The following is an 18,283-nucleotide window of genomic DNA, read 5'->3' on the forward strand; positions in this document are numbered from 1 at the left end:
TGCTTTTGATATCCCTCTAATAGACTAGATTCTGTGTAATTAACCATGAACTAATAACTGTGTAATTTTACCTGTGCTAAAAATATTGATCAGGAAAACAAGCATGCTGAGGTCATGTTTATTTCTGTTGCAGAAAAGTCTTGTCTTAAAAAATAGAAAATGCAAAGCCTGCCTAAAGCAACAACCCCTCATTTCTCTCCCACTCCCACCTGATTTAAGTCAGAAAGTTATGGTGATTTAAATGATAAGCACCAAGTTAAAGAAAAAAAGAATGATAAGTACCCTAAAAGGCCGTAAAACCAATATTTTTTTAGTGTCCTTTTAAGTTTTAAGCGAGCTTTTTGTTCAATTTTCAAAGATACTTTTGTTATTTAGTAGTAGTGGTGCTATTCTGCTGTTACTCTAGAATAAAGGCTAGTGCATAGCCCATAACATTGTAGTTCTAATTCCCTTTAATAAAAACAATTAATGGTCTTGAAGCAAAGAATTTTAAAATTTTAATTTCTCTGTGTTGTATTTGTGCATAGAATTCACATTATGTTGAAAGAAGAGGAAATTTTGAGAGGAAAAATTGAGGAACCTGTAGTTTAAAGGCATTCCTCTTCACTTAAATGTTGATTCATAGGGTGCCAATGGTAATTTTTACATCAGCAGGAAATTATTGAGCACAGACATTTAACTATTTGGATGCTTAATAAAATTTTATTTACTTTTATATTTTTTTACTTAGGAGTTCTTTAGTGAATGTTGTAACTGTTTTACACACTAGCTGTATAAAACTCATCTGTTCTAGAAATAAATTTAGATTTGTGCAGTACTGTGATCTTTATCTAATTTTTTTTCCCCCAGGATTTAAATTTATCTGATATTTGTGGTATTTGGAAGGATTTCTAAAGCACGGTAGAAAGTATGGTTCTTGGCTTGGTTTTATCTGTGCAGAATCTAAAAGTTTATACCCAGTCCTAATTTTCCCATTGGACGCTGACCTTTCTTTTTCCTTTCAAGTCTGAGACCTCAAGATTGCCTGCATTTGTACCAGATAAAGACAAATCCCCCAAATACTGCTGTGTAAACCTTCCTGATGGTTCATCCAGCAAAATGGCTGTGAAATCGGGGTTCTCCATCAAAGAGGTGCTCTCTGGGGTCTGTGAGAAACATGGCATCAACATAGCTGCAGTGGACCTGTTTCTAGTTGGAGGTGATAAGGTACTGCATTTTCCTGGGGTTTTCTGGAAGCATTTTAGTGCCCATTTTGCAAATAAGGGATTCTGTTCTCTCCATACTCTCACTTATCTCCTGGTTCTGCCCATAGCTTTACATTGGCAGTGCTGGTTAATTGAAGGAGAATTGAATTATCCACGAGGAAAACAAATGTCTGGTAGTAGATGCTACAGCATCAAAGCCCAAAAACATCGTGACATTCAGTTCAAAGATGAATGGGGTGCATTAATGCTAGAAATGAGGTGCAGGTTTTAAAATTGAGGGAAATTTCCAAGACAACAATCTGTGTGGATGGTGCAGTGTGTGTGTGTGATGGCTTAGTCCAACAGAATTGTCTCCAATTCAAAGAGAAGTTGTGGGCCTGAAGTATTTCTTCTCTTAAATTCATGTTTTTGATCCATCTAGATGATTATGGTGACAAAAATCAATGAATGCTCATAGTTATGGGCTTTTTTTGTTTTAAAGCTTTTAAAGACTATTAGCTGGCTGTATTCATCATTCTATATAATTTATGTAAGTTGAAGAACCTAGTTTTGTTTTAAAATCCAAGTTCCTGAATACCTGCTGATTCCAGTGGAAATTGAATTTTGGTCATTGTTTCACACCTAGCCAAAGGAAAACACTCTTTAATTGTGTTCCATATTGTAAAGCAACAGTTGCTATAATGTGTGCAACCTATATTAATAATATTCTGAGTAACCTTAAGAAAATTTGACAACAAAGCTGCTCTTTTTTACATAGTTTAAAATTAATTTGCTCTCTCTTCTTTTATCCCTGACGTGCTCTGTAGCCCCTGGTATTGCACCAAGACAGCAGTATCCTGGAGTCTCGGGACCTGCGCTTAGAAAAACGCACTTTATTTCGGTAAGAGTCAAAAAGAATGTCTTCCTCTGGCCTTTTCCACTTCCCCATTTTCCATTTTACTTTTTGTAAGTGCAATAAGGGATATGTTGCCAGTTTTTCACTGTGTAGTGAAACAGGGGGCTGTGCAGCTGCAGGGGGGAGCTTTCTGGGTTGCTTTTAGGATACCAGCGGGGTATTGGTGCCAGTGTTCCAGTTTAGGGACATTTCAATATTATTATGATGTTAAAAAGCCCAAGCTGAAACAGCTGTGAAAGCATTGGACAAATCTCTGGGTCCAGAGGGACACTCCACATCAGAAAGAGACATGTTTAGTAGGTTGGAGTTGCACAAGAAAGACATGGAAACTGAACTGTGAGTCTCCTAGTCTTAAAATTAAATGATCTATATATTGATGACATGTTCCCATTCAGTTATATCTGTAACTATGTGCCCACCTGAAAAATTATAGTAAGACTAATTGTATAAATAAAATTCATCTCATGAACCCTGAATCTTAAGCAAGTCAATGTTATATTATTAGGATGGATATAATATAATGCAGTACGTGATACATTTAGTTTTATGTAATATATTTGATAGTGTGTGTTTTTTTGAAAATAACATTTGTATTTTTTTCCAAAATGAATCCAATAATTATTTCAGGAAAAAACATTGAAGTAAAATGTATTACATTACTGACCTCGACTTTTGAAGTGAATAAAGTTTATTTTGTCAGGCATGCCTTATTTTGGCTCTATATTACTTTTCCTGAGGAAGCTGGGCTAATTTCTATTTAAAGGTACTTGAGGTTAATAAATACTCCATAGCATATTCAATTTTGAAATTGAGATTGAGCAGTCTTTTTATTAGGTGTGAGCTTGTTGAGTCTCCAAGTTAAAAAGGAACTTTAAGTAGGCAGTACCATATGTTATTTGTGTGTTAATTAAAATATAGAAATGTTCTACATTTTTCCCTTCTCTGGGTAGATGCTATATAAGCAAATAGAGTCAAATATTTGGAACATTTTCAGACAAAGGAGAAATAATCTGTGGCTATACTTAGTTACCTCAATGTTTGCCACTTCTGTATAAATTACCAGAGAAAGATTAAAATGGATCATTTGAATTTAGTAACTGTTGAATTCAAAGAAAGTTTCAGTTATTCTGGCTTCTTGTGGAAAAGTCAACATGACTAAACATATTGTCATTTAAGTAATTTTTATGAGCTAAAACATGAGTTTTATATTTAATTGTGACTGACAAGATTACTGACAATAGTAATATGATGTACATTTCTTCTGATTGTTTTGTTAGTAATCAGCTTGTCCTTGATTTCATACTATAGTACCATTACAATCAAATGCAGCTTATGGAGGATTCAGGGCACAGATAAAGAGTGTTAAAAAATATCAAACCAAAGCCAGGCACAGCTCCATGCAGGAAAATATATGCTAATGAATTGTTGTTTGGGTTTAAATTTTTTTTTAGATTTTTGTATTTCATTATTCTTTTACTGTCTTAATAATGCAAAATTGTAAAATAGGCTCTGGAGAGAGCTGTCTTTAGCCTGTAACTTCTATGTTTATTACATTTTCAGATTTGGTATATAAGTTTCTCTTATACCAATATTTCATCATACAGTGGCACCAACCCTAAAGAAGTAGCATCATCTGGAATTTCACTGTGTTTGTTAGTCTGCTCAAAAATGAAAATACTTTCTAAATCCATCTTATAGAATTGCATAAGAAGTTGTAAATTTGTCTTGTGGAAATGAGAAGAAATATTTTTCTTGCAACTAAATCTATAGCTCAGGCATGGAGTTACTTTGGAAGGACTCCTGGACCAAACTGGTCACAATAATCTCCCTGTAAATATGGAAGTGCTGTGGAATGCTTTTCCTTGGTCTGAAATAGCGTGGCTCAGGCCTTCACTCAGCTCTGGAGAGTGAAACAGTACAATTTTTGTTTGTGTTAAATATAAGTAATAATAAATTAAATATAACAATAAAGAAATAACAATAAAATATTTTTTTGTTGCTTCAATTTAGCACAGATTCATGCTACTGCAGTTCCAGCTAGTTACTAGCTGGTAAATTGGTATAACTTTGCTGTTGATTGGCTTTTACATATTTCTGTTCACTTTGTTTACTGGAATATTTCACATTTTAATGTTACAATTGCTGTGTTTCAGGCTGGATCTTGTTCCTATCAATCGGTCAGTTGGTCTGAAGGCGAAACCCACCAAACCAGTAACAGAGGTCTTAAGGCCTGTTGTTGCAAAATATGGTTTAAATCTTAATGAACTTGTGGCGAGACTAGTAAGTATTCTTTGATGTAATTCAAGCAGCAATATTTTCTGTCTGGAGAAGATCATATGATAGTCCCTGAAATGATTCCTCTCCTGAGAATTAGTCATTTAAATATCTATAGCTACATTTTGAGATAAAATGCACTGTAGTTATAACCATTATGCTTAATAGTCTATACCTGTTCTATATTCTCTTCCGAATAAATCCTACATCCTAAATAAGCAAGCTTGAACTTTGCTTCTTCCAGAGCTCAACTTCCATTATTGGCCAGGGAGAGTTGGCTGGATTAAAGCTTTTGTTCCATTATCCTGGGAATCATGAAATTTTCCACAAATCCCCTTGCAGAAATTTTTTGTGAAAAAATTCACAAAACGTAGAGGTTCAACATCTCTACTACTGAAGTCTTGGCTGTTCTCTTCTCTATTATGCTGGAACACCTAGGAATGTAAAGTTAATTTTGTGGTATTTCTAGTATGTGTGCTGTCTTAGCTGAACCAGTCCAAGCTTTTAAGATAACTAAAAAGCATGTTGGTATAAAGGTAACTTCATTTAATGAAATTACAAAATTAATGAAATACAGTCAATTTAGAATAAAAAATAATCTTAAATGTCCTCTGAAAAACATGATTTGCTGAACATACACACTAATGGTGCTAGAATATTTGAGCACACTTGAAAATGGGATGTTTTTTTTTTCTCCATATATCTCTTTTTTCCCCAAATACCATTCTTCTCACAGAATACGGTTATGCTTATTGAAATTGAGGTAGTTTTACACAACTGGAATAAACATTTTTAGAATGGTAGAGGAACATATTGAAGCTACTCTGAAGCATAAAAATGCTTTGCTCATTTTCTTTCAACTATGTCAGACTGCATGAATTTGTTCTGAAAACAGCTTTTTCTCTGTTACATACAAACTGTGATCCGACTTTAGAGCGGTGAGCAGGAACCACTTGATCTTGGTGTCCCTATATCTAATCTGGATGGTCAACGGGTTGTTCTAGAGGAAAAAGAACCATCAAAGGGTAGAGGTAAGTTTGTATAAAAGCTTTAGTTTATGGTTCCAAGTCAGTTTCATAAACCCTGACTATGGTTAGTTTTTCCTGTTGATGTGAAGGTGAGGTAAATGTGATTTAGATATATCACATGTGGCATATATTCTTTTTAACTAAAATGCAGTGCAATTGCTGAAGACTGAAGATTAGTTGAATCTCTGATAGCATGTACTTTTACTGTTGCTGGAAGAAATTTTGCAGTAGTAATATTTGAATTTTTTGTTTGTGCTCAGCCACAGATCCACACACAGACTTAGGAACATAGTGCACAGTAATAATAATAGGAATGAAGTGTCAAATATCTTCTGTGCATTTGGCAATGATTCAGTAAGGAACATTCTGTATGAGGAAAACATATGCAGTTTGTACAGCAGCTATGTATGCTGCTATCATAGTATCCTTCTTAAACCTGAGAAAGTAGTAGAGCCTACCTCTCCAGCTTAAAGTATCTGAAAATAACACCAAAAAGGATAGAACTCGTGATTACCCTAGGCAATGTAATTGGAAAAATAAAAATTTATCAGCTAAACAGTTGACAATCTCTTTGCCAATTAACACTCTAGATTAATGTAAGGAGCCTTGAGAGTAAAGGTTTGATTAGGAGACTTTTTAGAGATACTGAACACTTATTTTCAAAAACTAAATTAGATATGGTTGAATTAAACAGACTTAGAGCAGAGATCATCTTTGAGGAATAACTGGGATTATAAAGATGGAGGTATTTATTAAGGAGAATCAGATTTGTCATTTTTCTAACCAAGAGAACCAATTGTTATTTTGAAAAAAGATTTCCATCTAAATACTCTCAGAGATAATTAGTTTAAGGATTACAAGTAAAGCCTAAATCCAGTGTGCTGCCAGCTGCTGTAAAAGCCTAAATCATAGGGGATCATTCTGGCAGTGGGTTGGTTCTGTGGCATTGTACCAGTGAAAGAGGGCTAAGATTCTGTTACTGTATTTTCTGTAGGCAGATTTAATTTGATGGAGCCTTTTGGTAACTTAGAAGATGGCAAAGAGGATACAGCAGTGTCTACAAAATAATTGATGCATGAAACAGGATGGAAAAGATTCAACATGGCCTTTCAATGGTCTTTTCTGCTGATTTTCTTTTTAAATTATACTTTTGAGAATCGCAACCTGAATTACCAGATTTTATGATTATTTGCTCTAAAGTAAATGAGAATTTAGTATGTCAGTGAAATTTCAGCACCTTTTAACTTTAAAAGTAATGCCAGTGTGAGGAAAATCTGAAGATGGGAGGGAGATTCTGGTAGGTTTTTACTGAAAAGTATCAGGGTTATCAACTGTACTCACTCTTTATTTTCTGAATGTATATTAGAGCAATTTTAAGGCAAAAATCTGTTGTGTCCACCGTTGTCCCTTAAATCTTGCTTCTTTGGGAGATTATAAATTGGTAGTTACCGAAGGTATATTTATGTTTACAGAAAAACAAAGAGGCGTATTAGTAAAACAGACTGCAACTGTATCTTCAAGAAGTCAAGGATCTACTGTAAGTCTTCTGCAACGATTTTTCTCCATTAGATCATCTTCTGTTTCCTTCTAGAGTTCTATATCAAAGGCTGCATTCACACATGATTTTGAATTGGTCAAATTATGTAACTAGATTGAATATAGCTGTAATCTGTTTGATATTTTTCCACTGTCAACAGCATTTATTTGTGAAGAACTTTGTCTTCATGATGAATCAGTTAGTTCTTTCACTGTGTTGTGTTTGTTGTTTCGTGTCTCATTGGCTTATCTATGTTTGAAAATTATTGAACTACTTTGTAGTTCAAAGGCCCTTTCTGTTACGTGAATTCTTCAGAGTAAATAGTATTATATTTATTTCTACATTTTTGAGATCTGCTATGGAAAATGTTCTTTGCCATAATCAAGACTAAACTAAAGCATTTGTTGTGGTGTTAGAGAAATGTGTTTCCAAAATAACTTTCCTCATTCCTTTAGGCCATAATATGTATACAATGATAGAGTCTGAATGTAAGTAGTACCTTAACTTTCCTTCTAATGCAGGGAGAGGGAAGAACTCTAGGAAAGTCTAATTCTATCAAAATGAAAGGCGAAAATGGAAAAAATGCTAGGGAAGTCCGGCTGTCAAAGAGAGAAGACTCTATTGCAAAGATTGGGAAAAAAAAATGTCAGAAAATAAATTTGGATGAAGCAGAGGGTATGTGAACTTTATAGCTTACATATTAACATAAGTAGTCTTAGAAAAAAATTGTGTCTGTGTAGCTACCATGTGTTTAATACTGTGTTGTGAAAATCATAGTCATGACCATTAAATTTTTGTTCCGTGTGTTTGAATTGTCAAGCTTTCTTAAGTTGAAGGTAAAATTTTAACAATACCTATACACCAATGTAGGTGGCCAGTGGGATTTTCAAAAGTGAGGGGTACCTAGTTCCTGTAAAATAAAAAGGAATTAGTTACTCAACTGCAGTTGAACATCCCATTTGATACTCTCTGTAAGCTGTGTAGGAGCTTGGCTTTCTGTTCACCTCATATAAGCGTTCGACAGGCACTGCACGGTAGTGTAGACCCAAATGTACTCAGGTAAGAATTTTTGTAAGTTTTCTGCTGAACTCTGTAACAGCCAGGGCAGTGCAGTCTGACTGCAGAGGAGACGTGATGGGCAACAGGAAAACTTGCATTCAGCAAATGCACTGAAAAGGTGTTCAGAAGTAGAAATAAGCAGAGGTAATCTTGCATTTCCTGAGTCCTATTTTTAATTTCATTGCATCTTAATAGTTCTGGTGACAACATCAGAAAAAATCTCTTAAGAGAATTTGCTTTCTTATAGAAAGATGTCCATGGGCAAAAGAGAAATAAAAATGATGTAGCACTAGAAATTTTGGCATAACACCCCATGCCCTAGGACATGAACTGAAGTGATTACCTGTCTGTCAGCCCTACACGCTCCTCCCTGTTTTCCCATGTAGAAAAAAAAAAAAGCCTCAAAGGACATATTTGACCCACAGATTAAAATTTACTGCTGAAGTTACCCCATATGCATATCCAAAACTTGCTTATGCACATTTATACAGCAAATGAATGTTTACCTGTGACTGTTCATCAGTGAGTAAATGTCCACTGACTAGAACTGAAAAAAAAAATGCTATGGCTAAAACTTCTACTGCAAAATAGATGTTTTTTAATATAAGTGTTACGACAAAATATTAGTGCATTTTAAATTATTTTCTGTTGCTTACTCTTTTGTTAACTTGTTTTCCACATTTTAATACTTTCATTTTTTTTCCTAGGACTGAGTAAAACATTAACATAATTTGAAAACTTCAGAATTCGAGGCTTTCACATTTTATTTTGAGTTTTGTGAAATTTGTCAAAGTTTGGAAAATGCGTACCAAATGTTGTAGACTGTTTTTTAATGCAAAGCCAAACAACTGTTCTATGAGCTTTGAAATTTCAGAAACATTTTTGTATGACACTTCATAGAAATGTTGCATGTTTTAATATGCCTACTGCCATTTTGCAAAACTTTGGCAATAAGAAGCATTTTGAAGCTTCCATCTTGGCTACATTCAAATTTTATGGCATTTGAAAAAGCATGTTAAAAAGTGATTTTTACGATTACATTGCAAAGCCTGCCAAGTATGAGTAGAGGATTTAAGAATAAGGTCATACAAGTGCAAGTGTATGACTTCATATTATGCTAAGTTAAAACTGATACTAATGTACTGTTGCTTTATTTCTTAATGGCTTTTGCTTCAAACAGTATTTATAAGCTGGGTTGGAACTGTTGATTTTAATTAATCTGTTGGAGATGGCCTTTTTAAGCATCTTTTAATATTCTGTAGTTAAAGTGCTTTCTTCTTGAAAAATTAGGACATGCAGAGACCCTATATTAAGAATTACATATTTTTATATGTCTATGTTTTGTACCAAAGAGTTTGTTTATTGTTGCAATGCTTCTTTTTTGAGGAGTGGTATAATTCTTGGCTTACAATTGATAAGTTTCTTGTTGCCAAGTTTTGAAACTTTTTAGAACAGTGTTGATCTACTATGAGTATTATTTATATATAGAAACATATTAAACCATTGGATATCATTAGGGACATGATCAGAAAATCACTTTTAATTATGTTAAAGCCTCTTTAAAAAGCTGGCCCATCGCTTTTGGTAATGGCTCCTTGGATGGTTACTGACTACCTGTAAGTTACTGATTCAATGCAGCTCCAAGTAAAATGGGGTTACTTAAATCATCATCTGATCATACCCTGCGATGATAATATCCTGGTTTAAAACTACACCATGAATTGAATTTAAACTGTGATAAAGTATAATTACTCTGAGAGAAAATCAATATAACGAGGAAGTTTGCAACATTCTGAATCTTTGAATGTTCAAATGGCATGCTATTTTTGAGTTAAGATGGGTAAAACCCATCCAGAATATAAAAACGTGCACCCATTGTCTGTAAGACTAGAGCCTTGTTTTGTATAAAGAATTAAAAAATCCTGTGTGTGTGTACAGATTTATTAACTGCATAAAATAGAAGACGTGTTCAAGGCTCAGTGAATTGCAGCTGTTCTAAACTGCAAAACTCTTACAATAGCAATGCTGATGGTCTTAATTATAGTGATGCTAGTGAACATTGCTGCAATTGAAAAAGTTCCTAATTAACATGGGATCTTATTTCAAGGCAGCATTGAAAGAATTGAAGATCTTCATGGAAAATAAATGTGCTGAAAATGTACGTTTTAATGGCATTGCACTTTCTGACAAAAACTTGTCAATTTTGGGTTTTTCCCCAATAGAATTTTTTGAACTCATATCCAAAGCACAAAGTAACAGAGCAGATGACCAACGTGGACTGCTAAGGAAAGAAGACCTTATTCTTCCTGACTTTCTTCGTTTACCACCCACTGGACCAGAACCAACCTCATCTACTCCTGCAGGTCCTAAAGGCCTCAGCAAGCGAGTCTCAAAAAGTGATAGCAGTGATGGATGTACATCACCCAGTGGAAAACAGGAGTCCGTGCAAAACTTTAATGAAAATTCAGTAAAGAAAATGGGTCCCTCAGAAAACAAACATAAATCTGCTTTGGCAGCACTCCACAGCCAGAAGACTTTCAGTGTTCCTTTTAGCCCTCCGTTGTCTCCAATTCCGCACGCGCAGGAGAACAATGCCACGGTGTGGAAAAGGCAGTCGAGAGAGTTGCAGGCCGAAGGCATTCAGATGGTAGATGATGAAAATGTGGCAGACTTGACTCTTGTGGCTGAAGGAGATATTAGTAGCCCTAACAGCACTTTGCTACCACCGCCACCACCAACGCCACTGTCAGACATCAGTAAGCTCACGGAAGCCAACTATCCACCCCCAACTCCTTTTGCAGGTAATCAGGAAAAATCTGGATATCAAAGATCCAATTCAGGTATTTCTAGATTTTAATAGTGTTTCCTTTTGTGTAAAACTACTTTTCCTTGGCACTGTTAATCAGTATTTGGCACCCATTAAAACAACAAAGAAAATTCTCTCTGCACCTTAATTTTATTTTTTTTTAACCGAAAAAAAGAAGGGAAAAAGATTTTAATTGCCTTAGTCTGTTCTAACTGTAATACTTCTGGTTGCCTTTAACAATGTACTTTTGTTTGGATTTGGCATGTAACCAAAAATGGCCACATGCAGACAAACCTTTGAAATACATCCACGTGCTATAATTATCTCATTCACCCTCAGAGTACAAAACAGGGTATCAGCATTTTGAGCTCCATAGCACTGTTTTTTTCCAGATTTTCTGATCCATTTCTCATAATGAGATACATGATTAGGGTTTGGAAGTTTGAGTACTTTAACAAAAACCCTAATTATGTGTTGAAAATTGCAGTATTGTTTATGATTAAAATTTTAAATGGATAAGCCTCAACTTAAAATATATTTCACTAACGAATTTGTTATTTGTGACTCAAAATAAAAATGTTATCTTTTTTAACCTGTACTTTGCTACACAGAGAAATAGATTGCATTTATCACAGTTTCTCCCAGAATATTCACATATCAAGTAGCTTTCTATTAGATAACTTTAAAGAAAATATGTAACTTTTTTAGGATGTAAGTTTCATGGTCTAGCAATATCCCAGAGCAATATTAGCCCAAGGCTGAAGTATGGAATTTCTTTATAAACATGGACTCTAATAATAATTGCTATTACCAGAAACAGGAATTTGAAGACAATGGGTGTCGTGACATTGACATTTTACAGTCATTGTACTGTGCATTTTAATGTAAAATATAAGAAGAGGTATCTATGTGCTACATTTATTTTTGATGTTTCACAAACATATGGTGCCATATTTGTATGATCACATTTCTTTGTGATGTGGGAATATACATTTTAATTATTTATCTTTTTACACAGAGTATTTGATACTGTTCTTTATCTGTATGGTTGATGATTTGTAAATACTTCTTTGGTTGTTGGATGCTTATAAATGGCAATGCAAATGATTTCATCCTCTTGGTATTTTAAAAGCCAATTCCTTTATTAGTAGTATCTGAGAAATGTTCTATAAGCGCTACCACTTAATTTCTGAAACTGAGTATTGGACGGACTTGTAACCAGTGCCTATGAATAACAGAACCACAAAATGTACTTCAGACATATTGATGTATATATGCATAGATATGTGTTGGTGTCTTTCTGATAATATGTCAAGTGTACAACATAGGTATCAATTTGCATATTTTTCAGTGAGAACTGTTAAAAAAACCATTTGCACTTAAAAAAAACTTCATGAATTTACAATATTTTAATGCATGCCATAAGTTTCTGTGTAACCACTGAGCTGTAGCTTTCCCTTTTCCCACTTTCTACTTTTTACTTTGTAGAAATCTTTGTGTAGTTTTCACATGTGTTTTGTATCCTTGTTCTCTCAGGAGTAATAAATTCTAGCTCTAGTTACGCAAACTGGTTTTAAGCTTTCATTTTCTTCATCACTTTAAAAATTCTTTCAGTCCTGGATTAAGAATTCTGATTGAAATTACCTTCTTATAATAAACAGCTAAATAGATATGAAGTAGCAATTACCATGAGACAAAGCTGACAAATGTTAGATTTTTAAATAATTTAGACATCAAAGGGAAAATGCTGTCTTGAGATGCTGATGGGTCACATGTGAAATCCATAGGATTGGCATGTGCTCCAGAAGTCAGATAAGACAGGAGATTCAATTGGTCATAACAGGAACTCCTGAAAGGAGAATTTCTTCTGTCTTTGGGCTCTTGGGCTAAACTTTATATTCATTACTTTCCTTCTTATTTTAAATTAAAACAACTCTTGCCTGGTCTTTAAGGAGTGAGCTGCTGATCTCAGCTCATTTGATGTGGAGTAACCAAAGTAACCACCTCTTTATTTGGTAGTCTTGGGTAAGCAATGAGGGGTTGGTTGTTGAGTGCTGGGGATCACACTACTCTTTTCACTCTTTGAGATGGGTCCTACATAACAGCACTGTGAAGCCTAATTAAAAAAAATAAATAAAAAAATTCTGCAGAGAGGCTTGTTGTGCTGTTAACTAGGTCTCATTGTGTTCTGGGGGATGAAAATCCAGTTTTTCCAAAAGTCACTGTGTTCCCACATATTTGTGGGCCTCCATGAAAGAAAAGAAAGCAGTTGAAAGTCCTTTAGCAGTTCCCATTCTAAAATTATTCAGACTTTTTCAGAATAAATAGCTAATATTTTATTATAAGTTCCATATTGAACTTAATTTTTAAAAAATTTATTTTAATTAGCATGTATTCCAACCAGTGTTCTCTACTTTCAGTGGTGAGTGGTAATTGTGTCTTATCATTTTGTCAGTCACTCATGACAGTAAGTAATCAAACTAATTTTTCAAAACTAAAGATCTAAATTTTTTAGCTTTCTGACAAACCAGATTTTTTTTTTTTTGGAATAAATTTGGTATATATTAGCTGTATTCTCTGCTCCTCTCACAACATGCTATTGTTTAATGGGAACTGTATTCTATAAAAGAACGGTGATTTTGTGGAAAAAACACAGGCTAAAACAAAAATTTTCTCTTTTTGTGATTGGAGTTTGCATGGAAAGGCTGTTTGATGATGTACATCATTTTATAATAAAGACTTCTGGAAACTCTCCAGTCAAGAATCGAAATCTCAGAGGACTAAATCATTAATAATGGTTGCTTTTTTAAGTGCTTTAATGGTTCTTCATTCATAACCCCTATCAATGGAAATTGCATTTCTGATTGGTTTATTCAATTAAAATGTTGGGATATAAAGAAAAATAATGATTACATAATTTGAAGAGGTCTCTATTCTTGGTTCCAAATTGGCCTAAGGACAAATCGTGTGTGCTTACCCTGCACATGTTGGGCTTATAAATGCTGGGAAAAGGACTGGGAGGAATGAAGGGGTCCCTCAAGTTCTGCAGGGGGCAGTTTGCTGATGTTGTAAATCCGGGCCAGTGTCCATCCCCCTAATGGGTAACACTTGAGGTTTTTTTCACTTGATGATCTAGAAAGCAAAATGTGAACAATGGAAGGCAGTAAAATAAGGTTTGCATTGCTCTGATGCACTCTGAGCTTTTGAGAACACATTTTCAAACTCAGTTCTTAACTTTCTGAAATAAGTGAAATATTTTTATACTGTATTAATACTTAGCTATGAAGTAAATAGCAAATCAGTTAGCAACACAGGAATCATTACTGGTTCTAGTTGCGTTACTCATCAAGAGAAAATGTCTTTATTTTGAATAAGCCTGCTAGTTCTGGCAAATTTCCCACTTTAAAAATCAGGTTTCTGGGATCTGAAGACATTCTTTCATGTCTGCATATAATGGTGGTCCCATCTGTGGAAGAAATAATTATTGTGTGATGTGATTGGCTTGAAGTGATGCATTCATTTTTTTAAGTGTTAAAATGCTGATTTAATCTCCTTGGCTTTTTTTTTTTTTTTAATTTGTTATATAATTTTCTTATTTTAATTGCCTGGTATAGTCTGGGTACTTTGAATTTTGTCCAGTTTTTCCCAAGGGGTTGGGAACGTGTGTTACCCAAGTGCAAAATAGCTGCCATGGGGAAAGGCAGCCTCCCAAACCCTTAGTCTCCTCAAGAGCTGTGAGTATTAAGCCACAGGCCTTGCATTGGGTTGTTTATTCAGCAATATTCCACTGCTCTGAGTTGTTCTTGATGGTTTTTGCCACTACTACAAAGTAGGTGGGCATTTAGTCATCATAGAAACTGGGCTTTTCATGGAATCCCATTTCATCCTGAAGTAAGACAGTTTGCAGCAATCCAGATTGAAGTGCACAGACTGTAGATTTGAGACCATCAAATTGTTCTTCCTTCTCTTAAAGAAATTCCTGTTGTTTTGGGGGCTTTTTTTTTTTCAGCTAGGATGAGAATTATTCTCAAAATGGCACTACAGTTAGAGTCAGTGGAATTGTCTACCAAGTATGAAGATCCTTTTTTTTAAGGAGATGTATAGACTGGATCCAGCAATGCAATTGAAAAGTGTATTCAAAACTACCTTTTAAGAAGAATACAATGTCATTGGTTAAGATAGAGAAAATAAAAGCATGGTGAATTCTATATAATTACGCTTTAGTAAAATGTCTATGAAAGCTAAAGAATTAATTTAAGCAGTCTAAAGTTATATAGCTTTTTTTTTTTTTTAAGAAACAGCTTTGTTTCTGAAATAGATATGCAATTGTAGCCTCAAAATAAACTTGCTTCCTTTCTTATTGGAAAGAAATCTTTCAGAAATGGAGTAGTTAGTACCAGCTCTAGGGTTTGTTGTGAAAGATAAATTATGTGGAAATAAAATGCAGGGTAGCCTTCAGAGTCTGGGACTGGCTATTGTTCCCAAAGCCAAAAAAATTTAAAAAATCAAAAAAATCAAAAAATCCCCAACTACTCTTTTAAAATTATTCACAGAGAGGATGCAGTACTCTACAGCTGAAGAATAGAGATCAGATAATTAGACTAGAGATGAGTGGTATTTCTGTAGCTTTCACTTTTTTGGCCACTAAATTTTTCACTTCTAATGTTAATGAATTCCAAGTGCAAAAAAGATTTATGACAGTTAAGGAGATTAAGAGGAGATTAAGAGCAACATGTCTGTCTTCAAAATTTGAAAATAAACCTTTGTTTTTGTAATAAATTATATAACATTTTACAGGACTAATATTTTATATAATCTCTTAATTCATGTGGCATATTTTAGAGACATTTCAGTGGTGTTCCCTGTGTAAATCAAGATAACCACATGAATGAACCATAAATAAAAAATTAAGAAAATGAGGTGATTATGACTTAAAAGAGTAAGAATAATGTAAAGCATTGTTTTTAACAAAGGCTGTTTTCTTGCAGTAACTTACATCCGTTACTGGTTCTGTGTAAATTTATAGAAGATAATTGGATTCTGGATCAATATAAATAAATAAGTACTCATGAGAATCCAGAAATACTAAGGTTGGGATGTGTTAATCTTTTAATCAGGGTATCATTAAATGTGAGAATTACATGTAGTACATGTCGTGATCAACAACAAACAGGGGAGAAGGAGAGTTTAGAGTAGACAAATGGGAAGCAAGGAGGACCTTGGGGGATGATTATTTGAGATATAAACTTACTCTGATCAAGCAACAAGATTAACAGTTTAGAAAGAATTGCAAGTTTTATCACCAACTGGATGAAATGTTAGAAAAATGACAGCTGCCCTTTGAACCAAATGCACAGGAGCTAAACCCAGATCTAGGCCAACCCATGGCAGCATTTTGATGATGAAATGAACTTTGCTGAGTTATTGGTTGAAATGTAACTGGTAGTCCAGCAAAACCACATTTTAGACTTTCTTAATTGAAAAATAACCTAATGAATGGCAGATTAAATTAAATTAAAATGGATTCAAGTAATTCAATCCACTATTTCCCAACAAAGGGCTCTCTGCAGCAATTACACCTGCTGTTACACACCACTGATGGAAAGCCAAAACAAAGTTTAACAAATGCTGGAAAATCACACTGAGGGCTGAATATGTGTAGGCTGCTGCAGAGTTATCATGTCTACTGCTTGGAAAGTAATCAAAAAGTGTTTCAGTTTTAGCAGTGGAGAAATGGAAAGTTTGAGCAAATTGGACAGTGTTATTGAGCATGTACATGTCTGATGTCTGCCTGGATCAAAATTCAGAACTTTTAATTGAATTTATTCGTGGACTGTCCCTGGCTTTTGAATTACATTGTGTGCAGTTCCCTTCAGCCGTGGACATGAAGGGGTCCTGCCTTGAGCAAACACAGGTTGCAGTGTTCCCTCTTTGGCATCTGTATGCCTCTGGTGAGCTCCCTCTTCCGTGTGATATTCCAAATTTGTCTTTCTGAATAATGTTTGGTGCTTTGTTCTTTTCTTGAATCCTTTGGAGATGAGTGCAATGAAAGGATTTCCATTTGCCGGTTTCTAAACTTAATGCTGCAAATGTGTTCCCAAAATTCCCAGGAAAAAGGTAAATAAACTGGTAATGTAGAATATTGCTGCTTTGTAGAATAACCCATTTCCTGGCTCAATGCCTTCATTTTACTGAGTCAGATTTCAAGGCACTGAGCATATGCTGTACTTGCAGTTTCATCATGCAAGTGAAATTCAGCATATAAAGTAAAATTTCCTTTGAAAAGATTTAGCATAAACTGTAGGTAGGAATCTTTTATTAAATCTGCTTTCTTCTTGGTGCTGGATCAATTAGGAGATAAAAAGAAGGAAACTGCCAAAGAAAATTTAACCTGTGGTATTCTAAAACTAAAATGTAAAGTATCCTTTTCCCTTCAGAAGCATAAATCACTTTACAAACTTTAAAAAAGAAAAAAAAATACAAAGATACTTGCAGTAGTAACAGTATGTCAGCCAGTGTGGAAGTCATTCATCCACCACTTAAAATAATCTCTGTGTGGGAGGGCTAAAATGTAGAAGTAACATTTCCTAACAGTTTAGGACAGGATAAGTGTCTTGCCCAGACTGAAGCTGCCAGACTGCATCCATATTAAGAAGTTATACTGACATATTTCAGGACCCTGAAATGAGCACCCACTATAGAAGTGACCATCACAGGGCTCTTTTTTTCAGCCTCACGTAAAATGCTCTCCCAGGCAGTGTGATACCACCTTGGGATAGGCTCCATGGAGCCAGAGACTGGAACAGTGTCTGCCCAGATTCCCATGTTCACTGCACATGTCCCCAGAGCCTTTCTGCTTTGGAGACTGAGAATGACTGATGACATTTTGGGGGTGGTATATGTCTGTAAATCACCAGTTCCAGGAGCAGCCCCTGAAAACTTCAGGCTTCTTTTCACAAGAGTTATATTCTAAGTTTTATGGACTACCTTCAAACAGATTTTTATCTGCTGTAAGTCAGTACAAAATCATTAGTCAAAATTCCATTTAACTGAGATCAGATCCTCTCTGACATTACAGGTCAAATGCCTGGGGTCAATGATATGAAAATCAGTAGGATATTCTTGTTGTCTTTCAGTAGAGCTGAGAACTATCTAAATAGGTAATGATTTTGGCAAGAACAGTAGGATTTTAGCAAACGTAGAATGATGAGTGAAACACTCAATTTACATGAAAGAGACTTGATTAAAAATCATAACAAAAATTTAGCACATTGAAAATAAATGAATTCATGGTATAGAAACAATATAATTGCAAGGTGTTGTGAGGAGACCTTTAAATCCCCAGACATCTGCATTAGACTTAGGGTTATATGATCCTATCATCTACATTTTTGGCAGTTAATGCTGCTCCTGAAATTTCCAGGTTTTTTGTGACCTCATTCCTGTGTGGAATTTGGCCAAATGCTCCCTTATTCCTAA

The 18,283-nt window shown here is 34.7% G+C and overlaps 1 protein-coding gene across 6 annotated transcripts in view; it reads left to right on the forward strand.

The window, feature by feature from the left end:
• The window catches only part of RGS12 (regulator of G protein signaling 12), an 85,291-nt gene that overhangs the window by 62,031 nt on the left and 4,977 nt on the right, over nt 1-18,283 (forward strand). For 4 of the 6 annotated variants that reach the window (XM_086889508.1, XM_086889509.1, XM_023925584.2 and 1 more), the window contains 7 exons: nt 1,006-1,206; nt 2,012-2,085; nt 4,254-4,380; nt 5,309-5,405; nt 6,875-6,939; nt 7,461-7,614; nt 10,221-10,838. In XM_086889508.1, coding sequence (XP_086745634.1) covers nt 1,006-1,206; nt 2,012-2,085; nt 4,254-4,380; nt 5,309-5,405; nt 6,875-6,939; nt 7,461-7,614; nt 10,221-10,838 — 1,336 coding nt within the window. Of the gene's footprint in view, nt 1-1,005; nt 1,207-2,011; nt 2,086-4,253; nt 4,381-5,308; nt 5,406-6,874; nt 6,940-7,460; nt 7,615-10,220; nt 12,372-18,283 lie in introns of those variants that run through there. The other 2 variants (XM_086889510.1, XM_086889511.1) reach the window with 2 other exon arrangements.

Source organism: Cyanistes caeruleus, chromosome 5 (assembly GCF_971803275.1).
Source record: "Cyanistes caeruleus chromosome 5, bCyaCae1.hap1.1, whole genome shotgun sequence".
NCBI lineage: Eukaryota > Metazoa > Chordata > Aves > Passeriformes > Paridae > Cyanistes > Cyanistes caeruleus.